Genomic DNA, 20,736 nt, shown 5'->3' with positions numbered 1-20,736 from the left:
TATCGCTCCGTTCCCGTTGAACTTGGATCCGAAGCGATAGAGGTACCGCCAAGTGAGATGACCGATCTTCATCCGAGCTACGATACGAACTATACAAACTGTCGATTTGAAACAGAATTTACCGGATCGTGTATACACGTAGAGAGCGTAAAAGAGGAATTGACAGAGCAAAAAGGTATTACTAAATGATGGGTACGACGCGGGGTGCATCCATCGATCGCAAAGACTGACGATCGAAGTACACAGATGTATGCAATAGGCAAGATTCACGATCGTTTCTTTACTTGCCATTTATTTACCTTACTGTTGCATGTCACATAATAGTTCTGTGTGTCGTATATCGCAATTTTCATAAATCAAATTCGAAAATAGGCTTTAAATTATTATAACAACGTGTTCTTATCGTTAGACAATAATCATCGAAGTGCTCCCGCGATTATATTCGCAACAGCTCTTTCTTTACGCGCCTCCTTACGTTATCTCGCGCCTCTGCCTCTGCTCGCATACATACCTACATATATATGTATACATACATATAGCGGAGGACCTTCCCAATAATGATAACGATAAAGCGATAAGCGATAAACGTTAGACGACGGACGATAAGGTTACCGTCCTGGTCGTCGTCGTCGTCGTCGTCGTCATCGTCGCCGCTGTATGGATATACGTACGTGTTTGAACACTTGTCGACAAACTCCCCGCCAAGAAACCCGTCTTTAAACGTTCAACCGAAATGAACATTTGTCTGACCTATGTACTTCTAGAGAATCGAGCGTGGTTCAACTAATAGAACATCTTTTATTGTATGTACTTATATCGTACTCGTGTATAGCGTGTCTCAACCGAAAGACCGACGTACGTTTTCCTATTTGCCTTCCATTTTCCTATAAGTAGGTTTTCCAGTGTTATTTATAATAAGATAATAATTAATAAACATTATTACCACCACAGCAATAATAGTTTGTATTATAATAGTACTGTTTCCTAGGGACGCACAAACGTTACGTGTGTATTTTACGCGAAGTTACGGCGGTCCCGCGCTACCTGATTAATACGATCAACAATTCGTTCCTTTCTCGATAGGATTCTTTCGTTACGAATACGTGCTAACTATCCTATGCGTAGTCATCGCTACATCTTCGCTCACGTCGCACAATACTAATCCCATATCGGTATCGATTCTTCTTTTATACTCAGTTTTCTCTTCTCTCATGTGGAAGAGTTGTGTCCAAGTCTGTTTATCCAAGAGCCAGTGTTTTACATTTCTCGAGAAGCCGTTTGCATGTGTGTGCATCTAATGCGCGCTTTACATCTCTTTTCCTTTTGTTCCTTTTTGCTCCGGGTTTCACGCTATCTGCGCGAGTCTATGCCAGTTTTGTTTTCGGTCCCCTCGGTGACTCTAATTCAAAGAATAAGAAAGAACGTATGAGATGAGAAAGCAACGTGTCACAGATACCGGTATCGAGTCAACGCAGGTATGCATACGTCCGTGGACGTCGTACCTTCGAGGGAAGAATAACAGATGAATGAACGGTAAATGTGTTCGATCGAGGGAGGAGCACGATGCGACGAAGCAACAAGGGAAAGAAAAAGATGACCGATTCACCAGATGTTCGGTAACCGGAGTCGACTTTCTGGGTTCCTCAGTATTTCGTTCTACGTATAAAGCGAGGTGTCCTAACATATGTACACGCATCACCCAACCCAATAAAACACAAAAATAACTATTCCTCCTTCACTTTGATACGACAATATTATTATTATAATTATTATTATTATTGTTGTTGTTAATATTATCATTGTTATTAATATTATTGTTTCTTTTGTTGTTATTACGAATCGCTTAATTAATATAACATTTATCATTTAGTTTACCCCGTGGCAAATCGAAGCCTTCGTTTTTCGCACGCACGTAGAACAATTAAAACGAAGTATTTTTTTTTTCATTTTTCTCTTTTAATTCGATACACGAAATTGAAGGAACAGAAAAAGGGGGTACGTGAGGATCTAATTCGAGAAGTACTGCTACGGGTGAAGCGAAAGCTGATGTAATTATCATATGCGCATTTGAATTTATTATTATAACGAATGTCTATCAAATATCGTAGAGTTTGAGTCCCATAACTTGGACAAATCGATCCATCGTTGACGATCTGCATTGGAAGAAGTATCGTGTCACTATCTTCGAACGCATCGTACGTTAAAAGGGTTGATCGTGTCGGGGAATAATCCAGGAGTGCGCGTAAGTAACGTAGTAGCCCAAGTATGATCGAAGACGAATCGAAAACAAACGATAAATATTCTTTTCTCTATGCATCTCCATCATCGTCGTCGTCGTCGTCGTCGTTGTCGACGCTGTTGCTGCTGCTGCTGCTGCTGCTGCTGCTGCTGCTGCCGCCGCCGCGTTGCCTCCTTCCTCTCATTTGCCCTACTACTACCTTCCCCTCTCTTCGTATCATTCGTCTCGTTTTCATCTTTTTCATCTTTCTCTCATTCCTTATGAACATCTTCTCGTTTCACGTCGAATTCAGTAATTATTTATATCGCGTACTACCACTAGGCAATAGTAATAAGTTGTAGTAAGAATTTACCGCCTTATCAACTAACGTGACAAATAATAGTCGTATCTGCGTTGCGATTGATACAATTAGGATAAATGACGTAATTTAATTGTCTAAAAACCAATGCCTCAAGGTCCAGTTTCATCTATTTACTACATCAAGCTCCAGGTTTCTATTCCGTTATCATCCAGGTAGCGAAAGCCGAGCCGCCTTCGCTATCAGTTTTTTATTCTCTTTCTACCTATTTCGTTCCGTCTTAGTGAGTCCACTTATTCCATGCCTGCAATCAAAGGGTTCATTTACGATGTAACCGCGTAGCGATCCGAGTGCGTGTACCTCGACGCGCAAGACAGGATAAGAGAAACTAACGGTACGAGTAAAGGAAAATACGATAACGAATTAATTGTAAAGAAGGAGGATTCCGTTCGACGAACGTTGAACGATACCATCGTCCCGATAACGTACGCCGTTTGATTAAACATTCGCCCTCTCAACAGCGAGTATAAAAGCAGAACAGCTGATAACATATACGAGAGGAAAGGAGTATTCTCAATCATGAATTTAACGTATTCAGAAGTGTAAGGTGTACCATACCGGATGCTGCTTGTCTTGCACGGCGTCAGGTATTCCCCACGCTGGTGGATCCATTTTGTTCCCCTCGTTATTAGGAGGAATTTCCGTCAATGTTGGCGTTCCAAATTGTCCCGGCAACAGCGTCAGCCCTGGCATCAGCGAGAGAGCAGTCGCGCTCCCGTTAGGGAAGGCCTGCTGCTGCTGTTGCTGCTGTTGTTGTTGCTGCTGCTGTTGCTGTTGCTGCTGCTGTTGCTGCTGCTGCGACGCTTGCTGTTGTTGCTGCTGCTGTTGTGACGCTTGCTGTTGTTGCTGCTGCTGTTGCTGTTGGGTATCCACATGGCCCTACGTACATCGGATCAAATCTCTAAAATGCGTTGGTCCGACGCGAGATAACGCGCGGGAAAACTCGGGGGGGTTCTCAAAGAAGAAAATCGGGCGTGCAGAACGTGCGAAAGATTCTACCTGAAAAGAGGATTCCATCATCTGATGAAGCTCGGCGTCAACGTTGGATATACGATTGTAAGTGGCGTTAGATCGATACATCGGATGCCTGTCCATTCCCGGCGCCAAGCTCGCCCAAGATCCAACGAGTTTTTCGTTGCTCAGCATCCAATTGATGGAATCGGCGTCGCCGCCTGGTCCCATCCCTGCCGTCGCGTAATTCTTCCATGCCCGCTCGGTACCGATCGGCCGCGGCACCTTTCGATCCTCCATCTTCAGCTGGCTCATCTCCTGAGCCACTTGCGCCGGCGACGAAGGCGATATAGCCGGCGAACCGCCGTTCTCTAGACTAGTGATCAGGTCGATGCTACCAGATTGCGCGGTCATGTTCGCTAAGTGGTTGGAGAAACCGATCTGTCCGATCATCGGATCTTGATGGGGCTGCGGGTAATTGTTGTGGGGCGCCGGCGGAGCGAACGGCCAGCGAGTTTGACCGTTAGCCGAGATACCGGTGTTGCCAGGAGTGTTTCGAGACGGTGCCTGATACTTTCCTAGAGGAAAATTTCCAAGCATCGCCAGATTGTTAGTCTGGATCGCGGACGGAGGAGGTGGTGGCACTGTGGCGAACATGTTCGGGTGCATTCCAGCCGCTGCCGCTGCCGCCGCAGCAGCTGCCGACGCCGCGTTGAACATCGTCACCTGCGGCTTGCTGTTCAGATGCAGGGAACTGGAGAAATCGGGTGCTCTCGGATTCAATCTGGACATGCTGACAGTCGTGTTCGCCGACGCGGATGGCGCCGATATCGTTTGCGTGAAATTCTGCATATGGGCGTGGAAAGGTAGAAGAGGATGAGCCTGTCCCTCGTTCGGCACCATTTTCAACAAGCTCGAATTTACGCTCGGATGCTCGTAACCACCGACGTTGTTTCCTTTGAACAGACCCACGTCCAAGGTCTGCGATGTAGCTATTGCGTGTGCTTGATTCACGTGCGTGGCCGCGTTCCGTGTCCCCGTCAATTCCCCTTGAAACACCGGCCTGCTGAACTGTGCCCCCATGGCAGTACCCATCTCCATGCTCTGCTGCGGGATTACCGGTCGCGCCACGGCCAAGCTACCGGGAGGCTTGTTCGAGAGATGATGCGGCTCTCCGTAATTTCCAGATGATTGAAACTGTGACGGTTGGATAGGTGTGTGACCCGAATTCGATACGCCGCTTCCTATGCTAACCACTGTCGCGTTCGTGTTTGTCGTATTGTTCGATTTACTCGAGACGGGAGAACACATCGTCGCTCCTCGATATCCGGGAGCCTTCGAGGCGTCCACCTGCGGTGGAACGCTGTCTATGAACTTGGACGAGGTCGAGCCCGATATGTTCACGGAGACTCCTCCACCTCCAGCTACGGTCGCGAAATTCATACCCTTTTGAGATTCGTTTTCTCGATCGCCCCACATCGACTGCTGAGTGACTTTCGTAAAACTATCATTGAACAAGGAATACTCGAGAGGCGTCGTATTCGTTTGCTGCTGTTGCTGTTGCTGATGCTGCTGCTGCTGCTGTTGTTGTTGTTGTTGTTGTTGTTGTTGTTGTTGTTGTTGTTGCAGCTGCTGCTGTTGCTGTTGCTGCTGTTCTTGAATCGACGACGAAACGGGTGTCGAGCTACGAGGTTGTTGATGTTGATGTTGCTGTGGCTGCTGTTGTGGCTGCTGTTGTTGCTGCTGCGGCTGTTGGTGTTGGTACTGTGGCTGTGGTTGTGGCTGCTGTTGCTGATGTTGGTGCTGTGGCTGCTGCTGACATTGCGACGAAACTATGGGAGGCGACGGGCTTACACGTGACATCGAATTCGTGCACGTCGAAGCAACGGCGGAGTTCTCCGAGCAGTAGGCGACTACCGTGCTCGTTGCCGGCGACATCGCCGCTGGGTTCGAGCCGGGGGAATAAGTAGACTTTCCGGAATAGTGAGAGACAATAGTTGGCGGGGCAGACAAAGTAGGCAGTGGTCGGCAGTGTTTTGGCGATGTAGTGACTACGGACTGTTGCTGAGACGAGGTCTGGGCCACTGCCGCGGCCGTGGCTGACACGACGGTCACCGTGTTCGCTTGCAACGATTTTTGCTTGTTCACCGTGGTGTGAGTGGATTGCATCACAGTGGTGGATGTATGCGTCGAGGCAGTGATTTCGGACAGCTTGGCTGCAAACGTTTGCGTGGTGCTCGTCGTTACGATTTTCGTCGCTCGTCCAGCGGTCATGATCGCGCTCGTATACGACATCGTTGTTTTAGTGTTCGACGACGAAGCCATCTGCGCCGCTACGGCTTGTGCTCGTTTCTCGGCTGCGGCTACGAGTCTGGGTGCTGTCGCGCGTGGTAAAGGTGTCGGGAATGCTCCAGCGAGTTTGATGCTGGACGAAGATCGAAGCGGGATCAATTGATTGACGGTGGGTACTCCGGACGTATAATTAGACTTATTGATCTGCGTGCTATTGGAACTAGACGTCAAACTCGGCGGTTTGCTTATCGGACCCAACTTCGCTTTGCTCGAGGCAATCGTGGAAACAGTCTTGTCCCAGGAGGAAGTTGTAACGACCGTCAACTTTGATTTTGGAAGCATTTGAAGTATATCGACGTCGGGATCTTTGATGAGAGCGGCTATCAACGTGTGAGCCTGCTTCGTCGCGTCGGACGACCCTTTGATTGTGATTATTCGTTCGCCCTGACACTTGCTCTGTTTCTCCACTTCAATGTGCGCCCCCGTTGCACCCCTGATCGCGTTTATGTTGCTTCCACCCCTTCCGATTACGCGGCTAATAGCGTTCGGTGGTACAGAAACTTTCTTCGAGCGGAACGGTGAATTCATGAATCTTCCAGAATCGTCGGATTGTCCTTTTCGCACTACTTCTTTCCAGCCTTCTTCGCGCTTGCCGTTCTGCTTCGGGCTGGCAGCGTTACTCGTCTTCGTCGAAGTGTTCAACGCATCGCCGTCATACTGATTGACGTAAGATTTTTTCCCTTTACCCGGAGTATACGTCTCGTTTCCGGTCGCTTCGAAATCCTCTCTATCGGCAGGGTGTCTCGACGATTCGAATACCAACTGACCTTTCAGTTTACGCTCGGTGCAATTTACGTTCGCACTAGACCTAGAAGTCATCGTGACAGACGTCGTAGACACGGGCACGGTGGTATTGGCGACGTTGATCATGATTCTCTTTTCCGACGCGTTGTTGTTCTGAGCCTTGGTCGGTGTAATGGAATTTTGTGGCAAGTTGGTGTTGCTCTGCATACCAACAGTTTTTGGCGATCTCTGCGGAGATGTATCCTTCTCATTGCTGCTGTTGGTAGAATTGACAGACTTTTTCTTCTTCTTCTCTTTCTTTTTCTCTCTAGCTTTCACGTCGTTGCTACTACAGCTGCCCTGGCTGTTCGCATCGATTCCACTATCGCCCTCCTCTCTGTCCGGATCTTCCGGGCTTCTGTTGACCGGCGATGGCATACTGTCCATCCTCTCGCTACCGTCCCCGGTTTCGTGTTCACTGTCCTCCGCCCTGTCGCAGTCCTCGTCCCCAGACTTCTTCCCGTTCTCCTCCTTATCTTCGTAATTCGTCTCGCTTGTACTTTTCTTATACTCCTCGTGCAACTTACGTTTCTCCTCTTTCTTCTCGAGTTTCTTCTTTTTCTTTCGCTCCCGCCTACGAGCAGCCGCCGCTTTCTTCGACTCCTCTCTGGTCTTCTCCATATCGAGTTCCTCCAACAGTATCGTCGCGTTCTTGTTCGCTTTCGCCGCTTGAGTCTCCTTCGCTGCTCGTATCACCTTCACGCACTCGTGACACTTCTCTAACAGCTCCTTATCGCTGACTGTGGCGATATATCTTGTCATTTCTTGATCGCTCGGAAATTGAGTGACGTGATTTACCATCCACTTCACCACTTTGATGTGCCCCTTACGAAAAGCGGCCATCAAACAAGAGACCTTACGATTATCCTGCGAATCTATGTCCGCATTCGCGTGGTACAGCAGATCGACAACGTTCAAATGTCCACCGTTAGCAGCCAACCATAACGGACTGTTCCCCTTCTTGTTCTTTACCTCCACTTGCGTCCCTCGCGACAACAGTAATTCTACGAAACGGCAGTGTCCTTTGTCAGCGGCGATCGTGAGGGCAGTATCGCGAGACGATGGGACCGGAGTGGCGTTCACGTCCGCTCCTTTGGTAAGTAGAACGCGTCCAACTTCTACGTATCCGCCGCTGGCTGCCTCCATCAACGGTGTCAGTCCCGTCTTAGCTCGATGTTCCACGTTAGCTTTACGATCGAGGAGGAGGCTGACCACCTCGTGTCTTCCTTGAAAACATGCCAACGTAAGCGCCGTATTGCGATTCGTTTCTATTTGAGCGTTGATGTCACTACCCATGTCTAACAACAATTTCACCGCCGCGACGTGACCGTTCATAGCAGCCAGCATCAGCGGCGAGATACCTAACTTCGAGCCTGTTCGGGAATTGATCTCAGCACCGTGACTAAGGAGAAGCTTGATTATATTAACGTATCCACCGGACGCTGCGAGGCTCAAAGGCGTGTAATCGGAAACGTTGCGATGTTCTTTGTTAGCGCCTCGATTAAGTAGCAACTCTACCACTTCGTATCTACCGCCGCTACAGGCAAGTGACAGGGGCGTATCCTTGGTACGTTCGGACTGAGCCTCTATATCCGCTCCGTGGTTCAGAAGGATCTCTACTACTTTTTGATGGCCAGCTGTCGCTGCCAAAATTAGCGGGGTGAATCCCTTCTTATCTCTATGCTCTGGAAAATATTACAAATTATATTTCGTACATACATGATCGATGCCGGTTGTACACGCGCGCGTATAAGACAGGAAATGGAACGTACCTATGTCTGCACCACGGCTCAACAGAAGTTCAACGAGCTCCTCGTGTCCGCCAGCGCATGCCAAGGTGAGAGCCGTGTCATGATTACTGTCCGTTTCAGAATCCACGTCCATGCAAGAAAATGGTGCAGGTGGTACTTGACTAGTAGTGTAACCTCCGACTGTTGGGACGCCCGTTGTATATTGTCCAGCGACTAACGAAATGAGCGATCACCGATTATAAACTCGAGAGACGGTGCGTAGTTTACGATTTGTCGACGGATGCAATTGGATCGCCTCTTACCTGTCGTCGGATCCAACTGATAGTTCTGACTGGGGAAACTCGGAGTCTGTTGTTGAGTGTTAGCCGCCTGCTGTTGCTGCTGACAAGACGATTGTTGAGATAAAAGCGGATAACGGCCCTTCTTCCCTTTACCCGTCGAAGGCGTGGTGTAAACTTGTTTTTTGTCCGGGGCGACGGTCGTCGCCGCTGTCGTCGCCGCTGGTGCTTGGGTTTGGGTCGCCACTTGGACCTGATTAGTGCTGCAAGCCGTTGGTTGAGCATAGCCGTTCGTTTGATGGGGTACATTATCTATTATTCCTGTTGCTTCGGTCACGGTTGGCAAAGCTTGCGTGGGAAATGCTAATCACAGATGAAAACGTTATCACCAATTTCGTGCATCCGCACGGTTTTAAGCCGATCGAACAAAACGTCGACTTACTTATTTGAGAAGGTTGGAGCAGTAGTTGCGGTTGAAAATGGCATCGGAAACCGTCGAGATATCCCGCTTGGAGTTCTTCCAATTCGAAACGATCTTTAAGCGTTTGGTTTTGCAGAGTTTGCGTACCGGTTAACTGTAAACCTGTCGGAACGTCGGCTTGAATTTGAGCATCGGCGCTGGTCACTTGAAGCGAAGGTAAAGTGGGTAACACAGGATTAGTAAAATACTCTTGAGACGCGTAAGGACTGGTCGTTTGCTGAACGATCTGAGTGGTTTGCAATTGCTGCTGTTGCTGCTGATGTTGCTGCGGTTGCGGTTGTTGAGAATCCTTACTATTAGAAATCTCTAATCTTTTCGACTCGAGCTTCTCTTGATCCTCTGTTGCTACTTCAACATAACGGGTTATCATGTATCAATTAAATACAAAGGAACAAGCGGATGATCAGTGATGTTCTTTATAAATATTTACCATCGACAGTATCGTCGAAACTGATAGATCGAAATATTTCGAAAGCGTCGTCCAAGGGTATATGCGTACCATCCTCTAACTTAATGACACTTTCGCTGGTACAAAGAGCCTTTGCTTTTTGAGCTGCGGCAACAAACGGACAAGCTCCGTCGCGATGTAATCTCGCTAACTCTGGATCTCCCTGTTCCGTTAAATTTTGCTGAGTCGCTTGCTGCAGATATATATTAGTTTTTTTAATAATAATTTGACGGTTCGTACATTGACGAATAGGAATAAGTAGCCTGCAATTACCTGGTCGTGCAGATGATGAGTATGAGTGGGATGAAGATGCGATATCAGCTGGGTAGGCATAAGTATGTTATTTCCGTTAGCAGCGACTACTGTCTGCTGCTGCGTCTGCGATTGCTGTGGCTGTAACTGCGGCTGCAACTGCTGCGGCTGCTGTTGTTGTTGCTGTTGAACTTGCGGTTGTTGCTGCTGCTGCTGCTGCTGTTGTACCTAAACAGAAATATATTATCGTAACTTAACCAAGAGAGTAAAAACGAGGAGCGTAGGAAAAGTGACGAAAGTAAAGGGAAGGAACGACGAACCTGCACTTGATCCAGTTGTAACTGTAACTGCTGATTGAGCTGCTGCATCTGGTGTACCTGTTGAACTTGATAAGTATGCTGTCGTTTTTGCTGGTACTGTTGCTGCAGGCCAGCCATCAAGTTAGCTTGCTGCTGCTGTTGCTGCTGTTGTTGCAGCTGCTGTTGTTGCTGTTGCGACAGCTTCCCACCCATGACGTTCGATGAAGCTTTTCGGACATTTTTACCCTCCTTCTTAGAGACAGGTTTCGCTTTCGGTCGATCGTTTATAGCGGTGCTTTGGCTAACGTCACTGCTCGCGGTAATCGGTTGGGAAATAGCCATGACAGTGGGTGGCGTCGATATGCTCGGAGGACTTGGCATGGTCGTCGAGGATGTCGTAGAAGTAAGCAGGGGAACAGACGTAACGGCGGGTAACGTCGTCAGCGGAGGAGAATTAGGGAAAGCGTTTGTCGTAGGAAAATTTTCAGACATCTCGAACGCTAGCTGAGCTTCTTTCGCTCGTTTCCCTGCCAGAAATGCACTATACAAGGACATCGCATCTTGATGAGTCAACAAATTTCCAGGCATGCCGGTTGTACTGCAAACTAAACCTTTCAATTGAGAACACAGATCGCAATTAAGAATTACTCTTGCGGAGGATACGAAGATGAACAAATCGTAAATCGAGATGATACAGTTAACCGTATCAATTTATATCGTGCTCTTATGAAGATTATCGTTTAATTTACCTGGTGACAACGCATCCGCTTTATTAGAGTCCTCTTGCTGTTGCTGCTGCTGTTGCGGTGGCTGCTGTTGCTGTTGCGGTTGCTGTTGCTGAGTGACGACTGAATTTCTTGAAGCGGAGAACAAGTGTCCCGCGCCCTTTATTTGAAGTTCTCTCTCTACCCTCTGAAGGTATACATTGAAAAACGTTTAATCGAATCGCTGGGAAACAAATTGCCTCGGGATTTAACGGAAGTAAGTACCTGTAGTTCCTCGAGAATTTGTTGCTTATGAAGAATCTGCTCCTGCCGAGTGTTCTTTCGGTTCTCGGTGAGATTTAATCCTGGTGTCGGCGCTGGAGCAGGGCTGAGACTAATGTTAGGTTCTGAGAGATTTGTAAATCCTCCACTACCCTTGTCCAGAATATTCGTGTCGTCCTTAGTTGTCACGATCGACTCTCCTGCGGGCTGAGATCGAACTTGTTGCGCCTCCGCAGAAGTTAAACTCATATCGGGCATCATGGTTACAGATCGATTCTTTCTTAACAATGATTTTTGCGTGTTATGTTTAGGTGGAAGATTTTGAATTTGCGATTGATCCGCAGCATGCTGTTGTTGTTGTGGCTGAGGTTGCGTCGATGTATGCTGTTGATGGGGCACATGTTGTTGATGGACTATGTGCTGCTGCTGCTGCTGCTGCTGCTGCTGCTGCTGCTGCTGCTGTTGTTGCTGCTGCTGCTGCTGCTGCTGCTGTTGTTGTTGTTGTTGTTGTTGTTGTTGTTGTTGTTGTTGTTGTTGCTGTTGTTGTTGTTGTTGTTGCTGCTGCTGCTGTTGTTGTTGTTGTTGTTGCTGTTGCTGCTGTTGTTGTTGCTGCTGCTGCGGCTGCGGCTGTTGTTGCTGCTGTTGTTGTTGTTGTTGTTGTTGCTGCTGCTGCTGCTGCTGTTGTTGTTGTTGTTGCTGCTGCTGTTGTTGTTGTTGTTGTTGCTGCTGTTGTTGTTGTTGTTGCTGCTGCTGTTGTTGTTGCTGCTGCTGCGGCTGCGGCTGTTGTTGCTGCTGTTGTTGTTGTTGTGGTAGCAACATAGGTGTAGGTGTCGTATTATGTGGTGTGCTCATCATAATACTATGAGGATAGTCCAACAAGAGTTGTACTACACTGGTATGGCCACCCTTCGCAGCTTCTATCAACATCGTTGAATTGTCCTATAAAAAATGAGAGGCAAATGATGATGCTTGCGCAGACGGTAAAGGGATCGGAGGAGAGTCGACCGCGGAGCACGCACCTTCAATTTATGAAACGGACTCGCAGACTGTGCAAGCAACAGTTCGACGACTGCGAGGTGTCCGCCGGCGCAAGCCAGCGAAAGGGGTGTATGATCATTATTCGTTGTCTGCCTGTTAACATCGGCGCGTTTCGATATAAGAAACTGAACCGTACAGAGATGGCCGGCTCTACACGCCTTCATCAACGGTGTCCTTCCTCCCTCAGATTCGTGCTCCTACGAAATCAGAACGAGAACACATGTAGATCCTATTCGTAGTAAATGTAACTTCGATTCTACCGTAACGTACCAAGTCACCACCGTACTGCAGTAAAAGATCCGCTACGTCGGTGTGACCGTTCTCGCAGGCGTACGTCAGTGCCGAATCCCCGGTTTGCGTTTGAGCGTGAACGTCCGCAGCAGATTCAAGTAGATAACGAACGAGCTCCAAGTGGCCTTCCTGCGCGGCTTCCATCAGAGGAGTCGAGGCACCTAACTCGATGTCGGCTCCCGCTTTGATCAGAAAATCAGCGACCTCGAGAAAACCGCCGCAACAGGCCAACGTAAGCGCTGTTTCTTGGGTCTCCTCCGTTTGAGCATTGATATTAGCTCCTGCAATTCCATACTCTGTTTAGCAAATCGAAAGGAACTAGTCGAACCCGACGCGTACCTTGGCTCAAAAGCAACGCCACCATTTCTTCGTGCCCCTCGCGCGCAGCTTCCATCAACGGCGTATAACCTTCGTCGTTTACCTCCTCGATGTTAGCCCCTCGCTCGATCAGGAGCATAGCCAGATCGACGTGGCCGCCGCACGCGGCCAGAGTCAACGGAGATTCGAAACTGTCCGTTGGCATATTCACCTGCGCACCCGAATCTAACAATAAACGAGCTACTTCTACGTGACCGTCCATCGATGCTTCCATAAGGGCAGTGTGCATTTCATCAGTTTTGTGCTCCTATCGAATCGATCGCGTAAAATCAATTATTACCTCGATCAAGGCTTAAGATTAAGAAAACATTTCCACGAGATGTCTTTGTTACGACTGCGTTTCGTGACGGATACCTGATCAGCGCCGGCTTCCAACAAGAAGCGGACCATCTCCAAGTGTCCTTTGTAACAAGCCAGGGTTAACGCGGATTCTTTGAATTCGTTCGAGTGAGTATTAATACCGGCACCATGTTCCAGCAAGATCTTGGCTACTGGAACATGGCCAGCGCTAGCTGCTTCCATTAACGGAGTATGACCATTCTCGTTGTGATCTTCCACATTGGCACCTGCTTCCAACAATACTCGCACTACCTCCTCGTGACCACCCGCGCAGCCATACATAAGGGGTGTGTTACCTGCGACACGATCGTTCATTCATCAAACCAATTCGCGTTAAAGTCCTCGGTCCGGTCGTGACACGAATATTCGAGTATATCTTTCGAGAAAGGACTTAAAGAACGTTTTGTACCTGAAGTAGATTGAGCATTGACATCAGCTCCGTGAGCAATAAGCAAGCTTACGACGTCTACGTGCCCCGCACTGGCAGCTTCCATTAAAGGGGTACAGTCCCCCTTTATGCCACGATCTTCTACATTTGCACTCATCGCCAGAAGTACCTGTGTATCGCAACAGAGTATAACTATTCGTGTAACGATCGAGGAACTTGGACGAACGAAACGTTGCTCGTTAGCTACTCGAATGGCAATTATTAACGTTGTAGAGAGCGGGCTCGAAAATTTTCTGATTCAAGTAAGGAGTAAGATGAAACGAAAGTAAAACCTGAGCAAGTTCGTAGTATCCGGCTGAGCAGGCGAGAGAGAGCAAACTCTCTCCCTCCTCTGTAGTTTCGTGAACGCTGCGTCCTTCTGTTAATAATTTTCTGACAGTACCTACGTCGCCGTCAGTGCAAGCCTCTACGAGAGAGCGCTTTTCGTTTTGTGTGCGTGGATTATCGCTGCGCATACGAGTTAACGCAGCTGCTGCTTCATCTAATGCACAAGAAACACTAGATGTTAAGCGACGGAGCACTTCGTGATCAGGCAAGTGCTTCCCATCGCCCGATGACAACTTGCCAATACCAGCTACTTCCAGCAGTGCTTCTAATCGAGCCTGAGTTTCAGGGTCCACCGATCTCTCTGGATCTTCCGAGGTTAACAGAAACTTGGATGACTCTAAATGATGACCTTCGTCTAATTCAACCTGATCGATTGGGAAACACTCCACCTGCGAATAGTTAACGACAAACGTATCTTGAATAAATGTTTCTCTCCATCTTTGCATAGAGTTATCAAATACAATCACTTCTGACACAAATGAAACATTCTCTCTGTTCACATAAACGTATACGCATCGCACGAAGACAGGGTAGGTTTTATTTATTTATATTTATGGGTACACGAATAGTCCATGCTGGTTAATTTGTCACAAATTTGTCACCGGCATAGAAACCTTTTGTAACGGTGATTCAAGTTGTTCGAATATCGAATATCCGTTACCTTGGTCGTCGGAAGGCAGGCAGAACAATGAGAAAGGAAGACAGAGAGGCACGGTGGAAGAAAAATTGCGTTCAAACGTTAATATAATATACGCATGTTACGTGCAAATGTACAAAGGAACAGCCAGGCATAGGTTACTATCCGGAGTATCGTCGCGAGGAAGGTGAGAAGACAATGAACAGCGAGGAAAGGAAACAGAGATTGGAAATACGTTCGTTCGACGATCCGTGACGCGTGGCGAGTTCCCGATGAAATTTCTCGGTGAATCTGATCGAAAATAAAAAGTCGAAAGAACAACGCAAACGGGAGGGGTTAATGGTAAATAGTATGTAGGTACTGGTACGTACATCTCGCGTAGAGGTCATATCCTCTCCTGCGACGAGTGGGAACCGATGAGACATAAACGTAAATCGGAAGGCAGATGAAAGTATCGTCGTATCTTCCTAACACGTTTAAAATCGCTCGCCAACAAACAACACAGAGACATAAGAAGAATGTGCAGCCATTCCAAGAAGGACGAAACACGAAACTGACACTTCCTTGTGTGCACTACGTGTACACCTTCGCGTCCCGTTTATTTCCTCTTGAAAACACAGTAAAATAGAAATCTTACTGATCGTATTCACGTATCGTGCGAAAGCCCACTGCGATCGCGAGTCCCAAATAATTGGTACAATCGTTCGGATGATGAAAAGTTGTGGAAAAAAAAAAGAACTCCGTGTAAGAACCGTAGTTGATAGAATATAGAATAATATGGTGGCTCTGCTTTCGACAATGTCCACGCCACGAACACGAGCGACACACAGGAGAGACGACGAGGAGCGAGCGAACGAGCGAGCGAGCGAGCAAGTAAAGTAAGTAACTAAGTAAGTAAGTATGTATCTAACCGGCAGGGATCGGAGCCAAGTATATAGTTGAAATTTGGTTGACAGCGAGGGTTCACCACGTTGCAACAAGCTAAGAAATACACTTATGGATGGGTCTAAAGGGTAGGGTGAAAGAAGAGCGAAGAAACGAGAAGCAGGCTCACGAACTCGACTCGAGAAACGCGGCCGAAGAGAACTCCGCTGGGTGGCGCACGACGTAGTGCAAGCGGACATAAAATAGCCACACATACACACAAAATACATTGTATACGTATGCGTGTACATGTAGAAACGAGTGGCTCGGTGTGCGGCTACTATTATTCTACATAGGCATCTACTACCGCAACGAAAAATATACTTGCTCGCTGTACAATAGATACGTATGCGTGCGATATACATGTACATTCGTGTATATTACTAAATATATGCATAGACGCTTGTTCACTGGTATACGTATATAAGCTAAAGCCGTAAGCATATATGTACACAAACATACACGTGCGTGCGCACGCGCTTCATTATTATACGCTGCAACTATATACTAATCACAGTGTTTTACCCACTATTTGCTTATACGTGTGTAAGTTCTCTTCGTACGTCGTACGTATAATGCGTACCCGCGTATCTCGATTATTTTAAGTAATATAATTATAAAAATAAATGAACGAAAGTATGGGATAACTCGTTGAACAGTTTGCGCGTACTTTGTCAACTGCGAGAAGCTCGATATCAGTCAATAAATTTGAACGAATCCTACGGCAGATAGATCATTGGGACCGTAAAGATATGCATTGTTCAAACTGGTACGTAGACGAACACTAGGCAATTCTAAATACCGACGCAGATTTGTACGTCCGTTTCGGAATACGCGTACCTTCCTCTCTTTTTTTCGCAAACAATCCACCTCGACGATCGGTCAGTCATTAACGCGTGTAAACATTTATTTCTGATGATTATATAATGGTCCCTGCGTAAAATCCCTTCTCATTCTTTCCTTTTTCTCGACGATAAAACATTTACACCAGCAGAGAATTCGTTTCGTGGTAGCACTGGTTTAAACAGCCGAGCAGGTCGAGCCACGGATCGCAACGTCTCTCCTTCGCGGAATCGAATTAAATGGTTATTACCGTAGCGTTCTCTTTCATTTTACAAATCTCGTTTGATAGTTCATTCGTATACCGAGTATTACGCGTACGTCGTTTATTGAAATACGGATGCAGGCGTCGGTAATGGCCGTGCTGTTTTCCGCGAGGACGACATGCCACCGACGATATCAGTATATTTAACGCGTACGATTCTACACTCGCTGGACGTGCGGGTTCATTCTTCGGCATAACATCTATTTCACCGTGGACATGGCAGGTTCATGCGTATATGGGAGGAATAAAGAGAGTCCGGAGTACGTTGACGTTACGAAACTGATACGTACATCACCGTAATGATGTCGAAGGATCGCGAAATGAGAAACTATAATAAAGTTGTAATATTAGGGAAATGTCAAACGAGATTAATATCGTCTCGAGCAGATTTGATAAAAAGCGTAGGGACATGCACACATACACACGTATCGCATTCTCTACCTTCCCTCTTATATACGCACACCCACTTCACTCTCTCCCTCGCTCTCTCTCTCTCTTCCTTTTGCTCTGTTTGCGGTATGTGTGGTCGTACAGTATGCGCGCGTGTACTCGCACGTACACGAATGTGATATGTACATTTTGTATCTATTTAAATAGATGTAGATAAAACGTATAAAGAAGAATTGGTAAAAGAACGAGAGCAAGTACGTAAGATGAATAGAAAAAAAGAGGAGAAGGTAAAGAGGAGGAGGAGGAGGAGGAGGAAAACGATGACTGGATGGACAGACGACAGAAGCGACAACGAGTATGCGTGTGCGTGTGCGTGCGTAAGTATCCGAGTGAGTGAGTAAGTGCGTGCGTGCGTTCAACCTGCAATGAGTTGCAGCACGGTGAACGACGACGACGAACAAACGAATATCATATTTACGACGTGGCAGATTTTTTCGCCGCTGTCATTTACCTCAGAACCACTGTCCTCCTCGCTCTCCGACGAGTCAGCCATAAAACGTGGCTGCAACTCGGAGAAGGTTTCGGTCTCTGACTTGGTAGGGCTTGAGTTCGAAGACTGGGGAGTCGACGACGTCTTTCCAATATCGTGGTGAATGCTCGCTGATTTCTCGTGCTTCTGACTATCTGAGGTCGTTCCTTGTGCTACATTCTGCATTTTTACCTTCCAGATGAATCATATGATACTGAGGTATCGTTCCCGTGCCGCGAAACACACACAGAACACTTGCTTTTCGACAATAATCTCGAGCACGATCGCCGTCATTCACGTAAGCTAACACCCGCCATTTCTACTATGGCCGACACCGAGTCTCCCATGCCCAGATCCCTCTTCGACCATCTACTTACGTATCTATATCGTCGCGTTTGATTCGACGTGCCATCTTTACCGCGTCTCTCGGCGCGTAATTTCAATCCGTCCTCTCTCCCTCTCGCTCTCGCTCTTTTTCCCTCTCACACCCTCTCGCGATAAACTGCGGGTTCTACTGCCCTTTTAAATTAGACGTAATAAAACGGACTATCGCTAAATCGAGTGTCATCGTTCGATCGAATGCGATTGGTATTCGACAAGAGGTAAAGCCACTATTTTTTTAATTACATTACGTAAGTGCGCGTAGATACTGCTAGATATAGGCACGTGCACACGTCTTCTGCATTTTTAATCGGCTATTTGCAAACAACGATAAAGTGGATTTGAAGAAAAAGCCAGGGACGTGTGTATTTAAACGCGTGTTCGACTATTTTACTTTTTATCAAAACATTACAAAAGTGTTTCAATGTCGATTTCTAACACGGAACAAGGCATGTTTAATTCGAATTTCGAGATGACATCTGGGTGGAGAACTCCCATCTTCCCGATCACCTCTCCGTAGCACGATATCTCCGCGCAACGATTGGTGAAGAAAGCGGGATCTAGAGAAAAGAAGAAATACGTTTGTAAGCTAGAACAACCAAGCGAGTTCTTCGAGTCAGTGCGATAACTTTACCATCAATCGCACGGAGGCAGTATCCATCCGTATTCTGATTGTAGCACCACGGAACTTCCAATATTTGTAACACTCTGTCTAATAGGCCATGGATCACTTCGAAACCGTCCGATTTATTGTAATACACAGCGCACAAACGTCGCTGATTACGCGCGCCAACATCCACGTTCTTATCTTTTAACACAACGTCGGAGATCTCGAACAATTTATACGGAAGCGGCATCTTCTTATTCGAAGCTAACGTTTTCAGTAAACCTGGTAGTAAAGTGGTACGCGCGACCTGTAACGTTACCGGGCGATAATGGAACGGTCCATAGTTCAGTCACTTAATTGATCTGATCTCGCACATGCCTGAAATTCGAACGTCTTGGGATTGGACACGTGGACCACCGGTACGTCCGCCAAATTACGGCCTAGCTTGTCCGCTACATCTTCGCGGGAACACTATTTAAAAAGAATAGAAAGTTGATTCAATTACAACGAATCCATCAAACGAATCGTTACGTACCAACGAGAAAGTCAATGCTTCCGTAAATCCAGCGCAGGCCAATTCTATGCGCAACTGATCGGATAATTTATTGAGCGGAAACTAGATTCGAAAATACACGTGTTATTCGACTGCGAAGCGTTGAAATAGTCGTCGTTCGAGTTCTTACCTCTTCGGCAGTGGTAGACAAACGCGGTAACGTCTTTGGAATTTTGTTGTACCCGTAAGCTATAGCGATGTCCTCGAAAATATCGCAGTCATGTATCACGTCGTGTCTCGTCGGAGGTACTTGAACGATCAATTTAGTACCATTCCTGACGGACGTCTTCAAAGACATCCTTGAAAGCAAATCAGCTAACTCGTTTGGCGTTTGTTCGATGCCGATGTATCTCGTCGCCTTGTTACAATCAATCTCTATGTCTCTATACTTCAAGTCGGGATATCGAAACACTTGTTCGTTCGGATACACGACTTCTACCGTTTCTACCGTACACTTTACTTTACAGTATTGACTAAAGGCGCAAACTATCGTGTCCAATGCTACCCTCGCCTGAAAATCGTTCACATCTCCTTCTTACGAGCTCAGACGTTAGCCGCACCTTCTTCGTTTATACCTTTGTTAAGTCAGTCGCGGTACATTCGATAAATACGTTCTTAGTGTCGAGCGTAATTTTCGAATGATCTCCGTTGATGATCGGCGGCAGGGATAACACTGTTCCGTTGCTATCTTCGACCACGGGATAAACTGGACTGTCCCTTATGATGTGCAAGTACTGCTTCAGCTGCGCATGATTCTGAAAACGTAATCCTTTAATAGAAATTCAATTCGAGCCAAAGCTACAAACTTAACTTAAAGAAAACCACCGACGGCATATAAGTTCATGATCTCATCTCCGGAATATTCTTTGTCCTGGTTAAGCGGTTTGAAACGGATGTCTTTTGGGCTTCGCGCGTCGTATAAAAATGGCCCTTTGATGGTATCCAGATCGTGAGTCCCAATCGAGACCAAACTTCTTTTCCTGCCTATATTTTGATGTAACTTTTCTTGGAGATCAATGAAACTGTTGTAAGTGTCTTTCGTAAACGTGACATCCCGTAAAACGGCCGCGACGACGTGTCCTCTGATCTTGAGACACTGCAATTCATTCCTTCCATTATTGTTCTTAAACACTTGACCGTAATGATGATCGAAAGAGACAGTATCGCGTACCTCCTTTGTCATGACGATCCTCTGTTGATTCGTAGTTGGAAGTATCTTCGTGTATCGCGGTGCACTTAATCTGTATCAATGGAACGATATAAATACTGGCACGTGTCTTAAGTTTCGACGATGTACGTACTGATTTAAAAATATACGTAGACCAAGAGACAGACCCTCCAAACAGAGTAGATCGTATCGGTTTGCCGGTATATCAATTTTATATATAATATCGTCCGATGTTTCCGCCTGATCCATGATCTGTTCTCCCCCTTTAGCGATCATTTGTTTTTCCGTCAACTACAAACGATTAGATATAGCATAAGTCGGGGAATGAGTCCACAAAATGTTTTTAATTCCTTAATTAATTAATAAAATACAAGTTTCATACCACTTCGTCCAATTCTAATCCGAACTCGAAACATAAATTTTGAAATTCGTCGTCCGCTAAA

At 46.7% G+C, this 20,736-nt stretch overlaps 2 protein-coding genes and 1 long non-coding RNA gene across 3 annotated transcripts in view; all 3 read right to left on the bottom strand.

The window, feature by feature from the left end:
- Positions 1-265: 265 nt before the first annotated feature.
- Positions 266-2,314, bottom strand: LOC113464736 (uncharacterized). The gene is made up of 2 exons (XR_003389589.1): positions 1,503-2,314; positions 266-1,399 (listed from the first exon to the last, which is right to left on the bottom strand). It is a non-coding gene; the product is annotated as an uncharacterized LOC113464736 (long non-coding RNA).
- Positions 2,315-2,475: 161 nt separating this feature from the next.
- Positions 2,476-18,237, bottom strand: mask (multiple ankyrin repeats single KH domain). The gene is made up of 19 exons (XM_026816258.1): positions 17,567-18,237; positions 13,945-14,388; positions 13,634-13,781; positions 13,240-13,520; positions 12,847-13,132; positions 12,487-12,788; positions 12,198-12,413; positions 11,987-12,117; positions 11,182-11,719; positions 10,942-11,104; positions 10,214-10,803; positions 9,915-10,121; positions 9,624-9,834; positions 9,155-9,538; positions 8,737-9,075; positions 8,456-8,647; positions 3,597-8,368; positions 3,156-3,476; positions 2,476-2,841 (listed from the first exon to the last, which is right to left on the bottom strand). Exons 1-19 carry the CDS (start codon positions 17,768-17,770, stop codon positions 2,818-2,820), a joined length of 9,753 nt encoding a protein of 3,250 aa, XP_026672059.1. The 5' UTR covers positions 17,771-18,237; the 3' UTR covers positions 2,476-2,817.
- A 90-nt stretch (positions 18,238-18,327) lies between these two features.
- Positions 18,328-20,736, bottom strand: part of beta-PheRS (phenylalanine--tRNA ligase beta subunit) — a 4,004-nt gene continuing 1,595 nt past the window's right edge. The window contains exons 7-16 of the mRNA XM_026816260.1: positions 20,676-20,731; positions 20,427-20,584; positions 20,297-20,366; positions 19,955-20,221; positions 19,701-19,880; positions 19,256-19,636; positions 19,108-19,188; positions 18,951-19,043; positions 18,600-18,879; positions 18,328-18,525 (exon numbers count right to left, since the gene is read on the bottom strand). Coding sequence (XP_026672061.1) covers positions 18,374-18,525; positions 18,600-18,879; positions 18,951-19,043; positions 19,108-19,188; positions 19,256-19,636; positions 19,701-19,880; positions 19,955-20,221; positions 20,297-20,366; positions 20,427-20,584; positions 20,676-20,731 — 1,718 coding nt within the window. The 3' untranslated portion in view covers positions 18,328-18,373. The remainder of the gene's footprint in view (positions 18,526-18,599; positions 18,880-18,950; positions 19,044-19,107; positions 19,189-19,255; positions 19,637-19,700; positions 19,881-19,954; positions 20,222-20,296; positions 20,367-20,426; positions 20,585-20,675; positions 20,732-20,736) is intronic.

Source organism: Ceratina calcarata, unplaced genomic scaffold (genome assembly GCF_001652005.2).
Source record: "Ceratina calcarata isolate Rehan_Ccalc_2016 unplaced genomic scaffold, ASM165200v1 scaffold50.2, whole genome shotgun sequence".
NCBI lineage: Eukaryota > Metazoa > Arthropoda > Insecta > Hymenoptera > Apidae > Ceratina > Ceratina calcarata.
This window is presented reverse-complemented; position numbering and strand designations above follow the sequence as displayed.

Excerpts from the sequence above, each read along its gene's own strand:
- mask (XM_026816258.1), bottom strand. The coding sequence starts at position 17,770 with ATGCAGAATGTAGCACAAGGAACGACCTCAGATAGTCAGAAGCACGAG. Across the intron at positions 13,782-13,944 it reads GATACTACGAACTTGCTCAG|GTACTTCTGGCGATGAGTGC; the intron begins GTTTTACTTTCG and ends TGCGATACACAG. Across the intron at positions 8,369-8,455 it reads GAGCCGTGGTGCAGACATAG|AGCATAGAGATAAGAAGGGA; the intron begins GTACGTTCCATT and ends AATATTTTCCAG.